At 34.9% G+C, this 13,758-nt stretch overlaps 1 protein-coding gene across 2 annotated transcripts in view; it reads left to right on the top strand.

Moving 5' to 3' along the window:
- Positions 1–13,758, top strand: part of LOC131551061 (cadherin-12) — a 174,614-nt gene that overhangs the window by 111,303 nt on the left and 49,553 nt on the right. For both annotated transcript variants that reach the window (XM_058793674.1, XM_058793675.1), the window contains exons 4-6: positions 4,164–4,283; positions 7,368–7,535; positions 12,586–12,773. In XM_058793674.1, the coding sequence (XP_058649657.1) occupies positions 4,164–4,283; positions 7,368–7,535; positions 12,586–12,773 (476 nt within the window). The remainder of the gene's footprint in view (positions 1–4,163; positions 4,284–7,367; positions 7,536–12,585; positions 12,774–13,758) is intronic.

The following is a 13,758-nucleotide window of genomic DNA, read 5'->3' as shown; positions in this document are numbered from 1 at the left end:
GACTCATTTACATTTAGTTCACTTTAATCCAATTTAATTCAATTCTGAGTTATTTGTATACACTTTTAATGAATGGTAACTTTGACAAAGTTTCTTTACGAACTTCAGGAACTGCCTGCAACAATACGGTGGTGTAAATAGAAGCAGTAAGCAGTAATTCTCCCATACTCACAATCATTTGTAGACACAGGCCCCAAGATAGTTCAGTCTTAAATGAAAGCATTCAGAGACTATTTTAGGGGAAGCAAGATTTGTGAAACTGTTCATAATCTGTAAGTGTCTGATAAGACATCTGTTGCGCTTCAGCATTGCTATACAATGATATGGAAGTAAACAAGAAACATATTACATATTAAATCTTAAAATATTACAGTTACGTTTTTTGTCTCCATCTGCCCTATATTTTTTGTATAATTTACTTACGCAGTATTACACAAGTGTCTTTACTGTTGAGTGGTCTGTTATAGCATGTAATTAAGTTGGTTTATTTAAGTGGCCCCCTGTGGTTGCAGAGAGCAGCGCTGAAAAATACTATCACACTTAAAAAAATTCGGAAATTTTGAACTCCATTGAATTTTAATCCTTGTTTATTAACTCTGATGTCATCTGTGTGCTATTATACTTCCAAAAAAAAAAAAAGGGGCAAAACTAATTATTTTTATGTATTATTATTATTATTAGCAGTATTACAATAAAATATTCAATAACACATTATTTTAAGCCAAGGTGTCCTTGTTACACGTTACATTACTATTATAATAAAAAAATAAATTCTGCATAATTTTGCATATTAAAAAATAATGTTACATTGTCATTCAGTGCAACAGATTTCCCTAAAAAAATAAAAAAATAAAATAATAAGAATAAACAGGATACATTATAATGTACAAATACGCTTAAAACCCATTCATATATATAAATATATATATCAAGCCATGGGGATTTTACACTCAAGAAAGATACTTAATTATAGAATAAGGACCTGTCTAAATTAATATAATGCACAAGTTATTACGGTGTTGTATCACAGCTGGATAATCCGCATGATATCTTCACAGTCTTGAATGTATCTGAGGATAAAACAATTGGAAATGCAGAGTGCAAAGAAAGTTTAATTACATCTTACGAAAGCTGATACTGTAAAACTGCAGGTGAGAAACCACTCGTTACAACACACCGTACAGAATATCGCTGATTAAATAGCCTTTCATCTGTTAAGCAGAAAGCAAACTGCAGTTCTGTTTAGATTAAAGTTTATGAGTTTAAAGAGGTTCTGAAAATCATGGAAATTCCAAGCATAAATTCAGATAAACAAAAGAAATAAAAAAGGCTTTGCATGGCAAGAGGTAAAGTCTGACACACGATTCAGTGTCGAGCGTAATAAACTACATGCCCTATCCAGCACCAAAGCCCTTTTCATGTTACTTTCCCTGAGGATGACAGATCAGGGTAATTCACTTTGAGATTGCCTTTTCCTTGATCTGAATGGCAATGGAATGAAATGAAACCCTCCCCTTCCCAGCTGAATCACAGCTACTCATGATCTCAGATAGTGAAATGTGAATAGACCGGTTTTCTAAGTGCACCATAGTCCCTATTGAAGCTATAGACATATTCTGCAGACGTCTGTGTGATTTCGATTGTGGCTGCTGCCACCACAAAGGCATAACTGAGTCTTGCTGTTACATACAGTACAAACAAGGGACACTTTAGCTTTACCCATATTTCTTGACTCTGGATGTATTTTTCATTGGTTTACAAGGGTTTTCGCTTTGACAGAATGTGACTGTCTAATTTGGAGGTCACTTAAAGGACTGGAACTTTATGGGTTTTTAATGCCTTTCACCTCTCTGTGTGGAGGCCACAACAATCTGAACGCATATCGATGTGTGCCGAGAGAACTCAAAAAAGAAAAAAAAAAAAAAAAAAGGTAAAAATCAAAAGGTCCCGAATATAAGACGACCCTGATTATAAGACGACCCCCCTTTTTCCAGATGTACCTGTTGGAAAAAGGCTTTTTGAAAACCAAATCTTGTTTTTTTTCTTTCTTTTTTTCTCTCTCTGTAAAACACATTTATTCTTAAATTATTTTCATATTGCATATTTTTCCAATTCTAATTTTTGTTTTGAAAGTATGGTAAATACTGGTAAAATGTACCAACAATGACATTGGAAAATTTTGATATACCATTAAAATAACAGGTAGCCCATCTGAATTATATAACAATTAGGCTATCCAACTCATAGTAGCCTACCAAAATGTTATTATCAGTAGACGTGAAATCTTATTGGAGTCTTCAAATATGGGTACTGTCTTATGTTTTAAAATCACTTACAGAGGAAGTTTGGTCCCATCAGACTAACATGACAGTCACGATCATGCTGCTGTAAGCTTTTCTTTTTCATTTGTTTTCATTCGCGATCTTTACAACACACATTACATTACATATTTCATGGCACACTCGTTTTATGCATTTTTGGCGCCACCTATTGTTGTGGGTGTATTATTGACATGTCAAAGTCTAGACCCTGAATATAAGACGAACGCGTTTTTTCAGATGTATTTCCAAGGAAAAAAACATCGTCTTATATTCGGGTCAATACGGTAATTGCATCAGCTGGTTGAAAAGGACTTCCATTGGGAAATGGCCTTGATTTAAAATCTGTACAATTACCTCTCGGTTCCTTTTGTTTTTTTCCCCACTCGCTCCGTCTCTCTTCTCCAAGGCCTTCAAGTTTCTTTTCTTGTCTCAGACAGTAGACTGTGATAATTCACTCTACTTGCGGTTTAAGTGTTTTCATAAAAGATATATCACAACTGACCCTATGTACTTTATGAAATATGCCTGTTGTTGTTGTGCACAATTCTGCAGTGCATGTTCTTCTAAACAAGAAAGTGTTCAAAATAACATACAAAAATGTAATCTTTCTTCACCTCAGAAATGACTTTTAACCAATCATTTCCACAATTCTAATAAATAAAACCAAATCCCTACATTATTTAACACTATGTTCATATTCTCTTCAAATATGATATACAAAAACTGTTTACTGAACTTGCTTTTTAATATTTGTACAGCCATCACTAGCCATTAGCAGAAGGACACTATGATAATAAAGAAACGCTGCAGACAATAAACAGATTAGACTGAAATCTCGATTAAGCCTGCTGTCTATTAGATAAAGAACAGAAGTGAAAATCAGAGAGCATTTCTAAACTAAAGCATGTTACTATGATGTAAATGGTGTATATAGTCCTTCAGATCTAGTCTAAATTGGTTACACCATTTAATCATAGAGGACTGCAATAGTCTTTAAAAAATGATGTGAATTGTTAAGTGCTTTTAACCATATGTAGTACAGCTCATATAAACGTAAACAGACCCCTCATGCATTCTTTTAGACATATACTAGGGAGAGAAAAAAAATCACTTATAGATATGAATCACTAGCAAAAATGAAATAAAGTGATAGTGGAGGTCTGAAAGGATGCATGAGGGATCAGTTTACATTTCAGCTGCTTTTTTTTATTTTGCTATTTTTACTTTTAATTGATAGAAGAGATCAGACTAAATGGGAAATAAGAGTTTTTATTATTTTTTTAATGCACAAACTGAATGCAATGAGCTGGAAAGAATTTGATGAAAAAATAACAAAAGATAGAATGATAGGTAGACAGAATGATAGAACGATAGATAGATACTGTACACTGGCTCTATATACAAGTAATATCACACAAGTAAGAGTGCAATATGGATAAAATCAGAAAACTATTCTAGAAAACTATTCATGCTGAATAAAGCGAATCCTTTCTATAATGTAACATTACAGAAACCGTAAAACAGGGATTCAGCGACCTGTGACCATCAGCTCTTTCTACAGTACGGATGATTTGTCATTCATTGGGTCATTTAAAAGTGCTGCCTTTGTAATGTAAAAACTGCTGTTTCAGACATATCAAAACACAGTGGAGAATCAGTACATAGCCATATACTTGGTTTTATATCAGCTCATCATAAGCAAAGCATATAATGATGTGCCTGTATAGGCCTGTTTTCCAGTCCCGGTCAAACCCTACATGCTATTACCTTGAACAAAGCACATTTCCCATATCGATTCATGCGGTTTAACACAAACAAATAATATCTTCTCTGTGTTTGCAGGTACATACGTGATGAAGGTGACGGCGACAGATGCAGACGACCCTACGTACGGCAACAGCGCCAGGGTGGTATACAGCATACTTCACGGCCAGCCGTACTTCTCCGTGGATCCCAAAACAGGTAAAATGCTTCTGAATATTTTATAGCAAATAATATACAGAAAAAGGTTGGCTGCATGAAAAATGAAATTACTATTAACAAACAAGTTCCTCTGTTTTGTTTGTGTAATACAACAGACTAGACTCATTAATTTCACAGTTCACAGGTTTCAGCGTAATTACATTCATTGACCCTATTAGACAAATAAGCTCTGCGGTTTGATTTGATAATGTGGCCAGCCTAGAAAATGGATTTGTAACTCAAAATATACTGTAATTCATTTTGAACAGCAGAAAAGTAATGGACATCCTGTCAGCTAAACAGGCCTGAAAAGATCTATAATTATAAAATCAGGTGCTGCATTTCAAACCCTCCGAGTTGAAAAAAAAAAAAAAGTCAGCTCAGTAACAGCAAAATGATTTTTCTGTTGTTCATATGGCTGGGGGAATTGTAAGCAGCATCATCAAATAAACTGCCTTTTTTTTTTTCCCAGTGAATACTTTGTTGTGCAATATTCAGCAATATACAATATTACAGCAATGAATGGGAATTTACAGATGGGCATCGTCTGCATTCAGTGGGCTGTAATATCCAATATGCAAAAGCACAAACCTGCACGGTAAACTTGATGCGCAGAGCACGTGCCAGCATTTTCTGCCTGCTTTCGGTGTGGTTACGGCCCTGTTGTACAAGTATGAAGCATTGCAAACAGGAATATATGAATAAAAATATAATATCCTGATATCAGCAAACCCGGGGTGACATTATGTAGCCGAACAAATAAAATGAATAGTAAGCAAGAAAAATCAGTTTTTGTCCCAGGCCATATAAAAAAATTTGCCAACACAAAACGACAGTAAACAAAAGCCACGAGAGGAGGGTGGGAAACAAAGGCAGGGGGTGAAATGCATAACGGAATTAACAGACTCAGGAAACACACACCTTAAAGGAATACAGTAGTCAACATTTGAAGTGGATCAAAAAAGTTCACCAAAGTTGTCCTAAGACAAGAACGCATTTTGGTTTTAGGTTTTAGGACAACTTTGTTGAAAGGTTTTCATCCATTTCAAATGTTGACAACTGTAGTTCACCAAAATTTGCCGCCATTTAATCGCTCCAAATTTTCTTTCTTCTTTCTGTGAAATAAAAAAGGAAGATCTTCGGCAGAATTTCTGCTTTCAATATCAGAAAAATGAAAGGTCATGCAATAAATGATAACAAAATGTCATTTTTAGGTGAACTATTCATTTAATTACCACACAAACTTCAAAGAGAGATCTGTTAATGCGAAACTGAAATCAAAAAACAGATTCTTCCTGTAACAGGCCGAGAGAATCACACATGACATCCCTTTTACGTTTCATCTGAAATTGGCATTGAATCAAGGTCCGTGCCTTTCTTAACCATCCGCCACCATGTCTAATTCATTCTATGAAGCGCTCTCTTGATCTGGGAAAGCTTCTTGTGGCGTTGGGAAGCGCATTAGTTGTGCTTTATGGAAGAAAAGCAAGGAAAGGTGTTGCTACACTAGCTTTGTCGCCTTGTTAAGATTGTTAAGTACCAGAAGCTTTAGGGCTGACCTCAATCTTTTAGCTGAAAAATAAAAAAAATAAAAAAAAAACACTTGAAGGTAAAGGTACTAGTTCCAGGAAGGGTTTTACAGTCTGATTCCTTACAAGAACATTTTTAACTTTAGGGACAATATGTGTGCTGATGCTTCAAAGAACCCTGGAGAACTTCACTTTTTCTTGAACAGCTGATTCTGGAGGGGGTATGATATAATATCAAGAACTTATCCAAAGAACCATATAGGCATATACTTTTTCCAGCATTTGATGTAATCTAATGTTTCTACCGAAGGCATTTATGGAAACTAAGCTAGAAAAAGTGGTGCATTCAGAAATAGTAGTCAGTGTAACCATAACCATATAGATATTAACATATGGATGAGCAAATTTACATTAACGCCCATTCAGTATTTAGCAACTGTTTACATTAAAGTCACTATTAAATCAGTCAAAATTCACAATTATTTTCGTATGGTCGATAACAGTGTTTATTATATTTATTACAGTGATAAGATCCATGCATATCATTATTTCTTTTTATTCAAATTCATGTGCCTGTAATCTTTCTTGAAAAACATTTTTTTGTCAATGAAGAAGCTATTTCACTCAGACACACACCACAATAGAGAAGAAAAGATTATCAAAATTTCCATTTCATGCTGGAAAAAACTCACTGTTTATCCCGAAGACACTTAAGAAATTATAAGCTTCAGATTTATTATTTTAAACCCTCTAAAAGTTGGCCTCTACTTTCAATGTAAGTGCCCCATTGTTACACTAAATTATTTTTGTGGTTATTAACATTATACTACAAATGTCGTTTCCTTTGTATTGAACCCTGAATATTCCTTTAATTCTTAACAGAGTTGAGAATGGTCAAGTACAGCAAAATTTCAGCCATTCATAGAGAAATAGGCTTTTTTTGTATTAAATGGCTGTAGTATCAGAGCCATGCTAACCTTGACCCGTTCCATGTAGTAGAATAGGGTGTTACGCAGATTAAAACCTGTTGGGACACACAACCACCATGATAAAGGTGTTAAAAAAAAAAAGGTGACATTTCATCAGCCAGGCATTTTGTGAGGCAGGACTAACCTATAACCTCCAAACCATAAACCAACACAAATATAGTGTGGTTCGAGGCAAAACAGATTTTCAGGACAATGATAATAGCATAGAAATGACACACTACACATTTAAGTTCAATTTGCTTCAGTTTCCTTTTCCACAATGCAGCAGAACTTCATCCATTTCTCTTTTTTGCCACTCTCAATTTTCTTATCTCAATTGTGTCTGTTATTTTAGATTGCCATTCACATCCTTTTCTCAGCAGGCCTTATTGTCAGGTCTAAACCCAATTCTTCTCCTCACCTTACCCTCTTTTCTGTAATCCGATTCTCTCCACGCACTGATACCTGCCTGTATTCACAGCCTCTTCATCTATACTCTCTTTCTACCTCACTATCCCTTTATCGTCCTATTCTCTTGTCTCTTCTTTCCATTAACGCAGTCTGGCTCTCTTTCAATCTGTGTGCAGGAGTCATCAGGACAGCTCTACCCAACATGGACCGGGAGGTGAAGGAGCTGTATCAGGTCCTTATCCAGGCCAAAGACATGGGAGGACAGTTAGGGGGTCTGGCAGGGACCACCACCATCAACATCACCCTGAGTGACGTCAATGACAACCCACCCAGGTTCTCCAAAAGTAAGCCACTCTGTATAACTGTCAACTCATGTAAACTTAAATCAGTCAAACGTTTGAATGCACCTTCTTTTTCTTTTGTTTTCCATATTTCAGATCAATAATGATGAGAATTATACTGTAATATATTTTTATTATTATTGTTTAACATTTAATCACTATAGAATTTCCATACTTCAATTTGTTCCTTTATTATCCCATATTTCCATTAAATACATATATATATATAAATACATATATACACACATATATATACATACATACACACACACACACACAGTAAAAAATGAAAAGTTGACTTAACTTAAAATTTCAAGGCAACTTGCTGGACAGGTTTTTTTTTATTTTATTTTTTTTTGAGTTTACTCAACTTTGGAGTAAAGTCACATGTCTCTTTTTTGTTCAGTTAACACAGTGTTGTTAGTTAAAACTTGTTTACAAATGACAAACATTAATGGATAAGTTAGTCTAATAAGTAGACAATATTGTCTACAACTTACAAGACTATGATATCCAGAAAACGGACAAAAGTGGTTGAACATACTCTAGGCCTCAAAACTATACACTAACCTCAAAAAAGGTGGAAATCAAATCAAATGTTAAAAAGATGAGCCCTTTACATCACAGTACAACAAATAACTAACAATAATGATAAAACAACAACAAACAAGTTTAAAAGAAATCAGCAAGCAGCAAAACAATAATCCTATAAAAATCCTATAACTGTAACTGCATAATTTATTCATGCTGCAATACACGTTGGGAACTCACAAAGCCTTAACATTTCAACAATATCAAATTCTTTGTTCAGACAACTGTGTTTGACTAGTTGGGACAACATTTGGGGTAATTTTGTTGGTCTGACAAAGGTTTTTATGTAGTTTCAAGAAAATAGCATTTTTTAGTATATGAGACTCGAAAGGTTTTGTAAACTGGAAAATGTGCAGTTGCATTTTTTTACAGTGCAATGGGGGAAAACAATTATTTTGTACGTTTGCGCACTAACAAAGAAATGATCAGTCTATATTTTTAATGGTAGGTTTATTTGAACAGTGAGAGACAGAATAACAACAACAACAACAACAAAAATCCAGAAAAGCGCATTCCAAAAATATAAATTATAAATTGTTTTGCATTTTAATACGTGAAATAAGTATTTGACCCCTTCACAAAACATGACTTAGGCCTAGTGCTTGGTGGCAAAACCCTTGTTGGCAATCACAGAGGTCAGACGTTTCTTGTAGTTGGCCACCAGGTTTGCACACATCTCAGGAGGGATTTTGTCCCACTCCTGTTTGCAGATCCTCTCCAAGTCATTAAGGTTTCGAGGCTGACGTTTGGTAACTCGAACAATAGTTAGGCCACTCCAGGACCTTAATTTGCTTCTTCTTGAGCCACTCCTTTGTTGCTTTGGCTGTGTGTTTTGAGACCTATTTTCAATGCCCTGGCCCTGACGGTACATGGCCCCGTCCATCGTCCCTTTGATGCGGTGCAGTTGTCCTGTCCCCTTAGCAGAAAAACACCCCCAAAGCATAATGTTTCCACCTCCATGTTTAACAGTGGGGATGGTGTTCTTGGGGTCATAGGCAGCATTCCTCCTCATCTAAACACGGCCAGTTGAGTTGACACCAAAGTGCTTGATTTTGGTCTCATCTGAGCACAACACTTTCACTCAGTTCTCCTCTGAATCATTGGCAAACTTCAGACGGGCTGTACATGTGCTTTCTTGATCAGGGGGACCTTGCGGGCGCTGCAGGATTTCAGTCCTTCACGGCATAGTATGTTACCAATTGTTTTCTTGGTGACTATGGTCCCAGCTGCCTTGAGATCATTGACATGATCCTCCTGTGTAGTTCTGGGCTCAGGGGCGCCCACGGGAGGATTAAAACAAAAATCGGAGTGTCTATTTAAGTGCAAATAGCCATGTTGTTGGAAGAGGCTATTTACACTAACTCCACCCACAAACGTATGATTGGGATAGTCAAATTTGCAAAAGACGGTCGTCAGTTGTCAGATTCAGTGGTGCAGATAGTAATGCGTGTGTCACACTACTTTTGACACGATCGACCGGGGTACGAATCTGCCTCTTGGCAAACTTTTTTTCTCCCTTTTTAAATTTCAAATCACATCAGAAAAGCATTTATTTTTTTAATAAAAATGAAGGAAATAATCAAAAAGTTGAACATAAAGTATCGGGTAGGGTTAGGGTAGGTGTATAGGGAGGGCTTTTGTCCCAATAAGGTGGCATCCATTTAATAATTTGAAACAAAATTAAAAAATTACACTCAATAAGTTATTGCATACTATTTTATAATGTATTACAATGCAGAGGTGCAGATAATTGCCACTGTTTGCAATAAGTAATGTTTTTCTCTAATAATGTTTTTCGCCACAATTAATCATACCCTTTTATTCAATATTTGCAATAAGTAATTAGCAGAATCCTGCTATTTTAACATAGAATAGATAGAATCTAAAGCTATTTGCACTGTGTAAATAGCATATCACTAGAGAATACTGCTATTTTCACTTAGTGTAAATTGCCTCTATCGCTAAAAATATGAAAATGATTCAATTAAATACAATTAAAATAAAATAACTATTTAAAATAAATGAAAAATAATTAAAATACGCTTTTAAAACATTATGAAAAGAGTTCAGAAGTATGCTATTAGCTCTATTTATGAATAGAAAACTGTAGCTCTGTAAATAAAATGATTGCAGGCACAATTTATTCAGTCCACCAAACAAATTTAAAGCATTCACACATAAAGCTTTAGACCAAAAAGTTTTTAATATAATGATAAACATAAATTCAGGCAAGTGTGTATAAACCTTTGACTGGTAATGCAGCATTTTCTTTTTAAATACACATGAGGAAGCTTAAAAACTTAATGCATTCATAGAGAAAACATATGCCAACATTTCTTGAAAAATAAATTAATAATATTGAATCTATAAATCTAGTTTGCATAAAGGAAGAAAGGCAGCATATTTAACAGCATCTCTGGAGTAGTAGAAAGAAGAAGAAAAAACAGACTAATATCACTGGTTCTTAAGTGTATGAATACTAGATATGAATTAATGAGATTTTAGAGAAACCAGAGTTTCCTAACAGCAAAGTCATAAAAATGAGCATGCAGTCTTACTGACCATTCACAAAGAATGTGCATTTGCTTTGAAAAATGCAAGATGTGGCCAGTGGAATGGGGGGAAATAACACAAAGTTGCAAAGCGTTTTTTAAAAGCTGAGCTTTTTTTAACCTGAGAGACACATTTTTTTTTTAGAAGGACCCGTCACGCGTGAGGTTCTGCAAAAGAGGCGAGACGGCCTCTTACCGTCCCTGTTCACAGCTTCTATCTAACAGTCTCATATTTTATGCATTTATATACTTGAAAACGTTCTTTGTTTATTTTTCCACTGGAATAAGGCCAAGTCTTTAAACAAGTACATGCAAAAAGGCTCCATTTGTGCTCAGAAATCGTGAAATAGAAATCATGTTGAGTCTCAGCGATGAGCACTGGTTTCCTCGCTGTGTAAATATTGGTAATACCCTGGGAGTGCATTGCCATCAGCACGTCTCAGAGGATGGCACTATGATGACTGCTGCATTCTGGGCCGTGTCTCTGCCTCGCTCTCTCTCTTGTTGTTTGTTTTTGGTGCATTGCACTAATGCATCTAATGACTTCTTAATTAGCTGAGGTGTTTTTTTTTTTTTTTTTTTTTGCAGGCATGGCCACTCAACACATTAGTTTTTACTAATCAGCATGATCTGTTTGTGCCTACCATGCACGTGTCTTTACCAGAATTGGCATAACTACCTAAAAGTAGCAGGTTTACTAACTACATGTACACTACAACTAAATGTACTAACTACATTTTTACTAGCATGGCATTAGCTCAGCTGTTTTCAATTCAAAGTGTAACTTTGCCAAAAACAAAAATAGTGTAGTGTGAAACCAACATTTGATCACTGCTTTTAATGTCATATTTACAGCCAAGTGCATTGAGGCAGTTATCAAATGATATCTCCAACAATAATATCCTCTCTAGAGTTGCCAACTTATGATATGGCAGAGTGGATATGTTGTAAATGTGCAAATCTGAATCAGTGAAGATAAAATCATAATCGATTCTATTTATTTCCTTAATACACATTTCTGGTCTTAAAGGAACAGTTTACCTTAAAAATGAAAATTTACTCACCTTAGGCCATTTAAGTGTTTTTTTTTTTTTTTTTTTTTCTACATTAATCAGAACAGATTTGGAGAAATTTAGCATCACCAATGGATTCTTTGCAGTGAATGGGTGCCGTCAGAATGAGAGTCCAAATAGCTGATAAAAACATCACAATAATCCATAAGTAATCCACACGTCTCCAGTCCATCAATTATCATCTTGTGAAGTAAAAAAGCTGTGTGTTTATAAGAAACAATTCCTTTTTAACCTTAAACTACTCTATATCCATAAACAAATCATCCCGTCTGAAATAAGAGGAAAATATGCACAGATCAAGCGCCGTTTACAAGCGAAAAGAGTCCTAAACAGTTCTAAACAAATTTGTCTGTGGATTTTGATGTGAGCAGACAACAGGGTATGGACTTTTACTGGAGGAAGTGCTAGTATGGATAAAAACGTCTTAATGATGAATGTGTGTCTTAAAGACATGCAGCTTTTCATCATTCAAGATATTAACTGATGGACTGACGTGGTGTGGATTACTTGTGGATTATTATGATGTTTTTATCAGCTGTTTGGACTCTCATTCTGATGGCACCCATTCAATGAGCAAGTGATGTAAAGAAATTTCTTCAAATCCATTCTGATGAAGAAGCAAACTCATATACATATTGAATGGCCTGAAGATAAATTAAATGGCCTGAAGGCAAGTCAATTTTCAGCAAATTTTCATTTTTGGTTGAAATATTCCTTTAAAGTTAACAATTCATTGGTGCATAACTGAATAATTTCCACAAAATAATTACTGTACATTTTAAAGCAGCTTCCCCAACACTAGTCACATGTGCTTCAAAAAACTCATTGATTCTACAGGCATCTTCCACCTGCGTGTACCGGAGTCATCAGCAGTCGGGTCAGCAGTTGGCCGAATCAAAGCTCATGATCTGGACATTGGAAAGAATGCAGAGGTGGAATACAACATCGTCCCTGGAGATGGAGGAGCCATGTTTGATATCACAACCAACGAGCACAATCAGGAGGGAATCATCATGCTCAAAAAGGTAAAGCCTCATTTAAAGTGCAATATGTACTAACAGCAAATACATAAACAGGTTAAGACTCAGCGGTTGATTTTTATTATCATATAAAGATCACATTAGAACTTTAAACACATCTTATCAAGCCTTCATTTATTTTTACTGTACTTACTTTTACTTTCACTAAATCACAGACATACTTTCAATCTTAGAATAAATAAACACATTATAAAGTGATTTAAAGAAAATAAAAATAAAATACCACTGATCATCAAATCAAAGAGTAAAATGATCAGAGACCATTTGCGTATTTATTACCATTTGCTTGTTTTTATGCAAATTATGATTGTCTCTCAGTTGACTAATTAATAGTTAGTGTACTTGGTTAAAAAATGTTAGTGTGCTTGATATGAAATACTGCGAGTCATGTTATGTGTGAAGAAAACAAAGCAAAATCAAGGTAATTATCTCTTGTAAAATTTCCAATCAAGCTGCAATTGTGTTAAATTTGTGTAAAAATATCAGTTTTCCACAGGCTGCAACTGACTCCAAATGCAGAACAAAAACACACACATGCTTGACTTGCAAAACATACAAAAACGTGAGAAATTAAATTGTGTGTAAGTTCCCTCTGGGCCAAAGTTGCCGTAGTCCTTTAAAATTAAATGAACGTCACATTAAAAATGCATTACATCACACATTTTATCATGTTGTTATTTATTTTTGCTACGGCTACTTTTGCAGTACCTTGTCACAGACACAGACTTTCAATGAAAATGCAATATAAAACCACTTATTATTATTGCTTATTAAAAATTTGATCATCAAAACAAAGAGTAACATGCAATTTGTGCATTTATTAATTCAGTTTAATCAGTAGTTTAAGTCATGTCATGTGTGAAGAAAACGATGAAAAATCAAGGTAATTATCTCTTGTGAAATTTCCAATCGAATTATGCAAAAACGTGTAAAAAAAAATAAAAATAAGTCAGTTTTCACAAGTTTTCAA

The sequence above is a fragment of the Onychostoma macrolepis genome, chromosome 12 (assembly GCF_012432095.1).
Source record: "Onychostoma macrolepis isolate SWU-2019 chromosome 12, ASM1243209v1, whole genome shotgun sequence".
In the NCBI taxonomy this organism is placed as follows: Eukaryota; Metazoa; Chordata; class Actinopteri; order Cypriniformes; family Cyprinidae; genus Onychostoma; species Onychostoma macrolepis.
The sequence above is the reverse complement of the archived record's forward strand: the minus strand, read 5'-3'. Positions and strand labels throughout refer to the sequence as shown.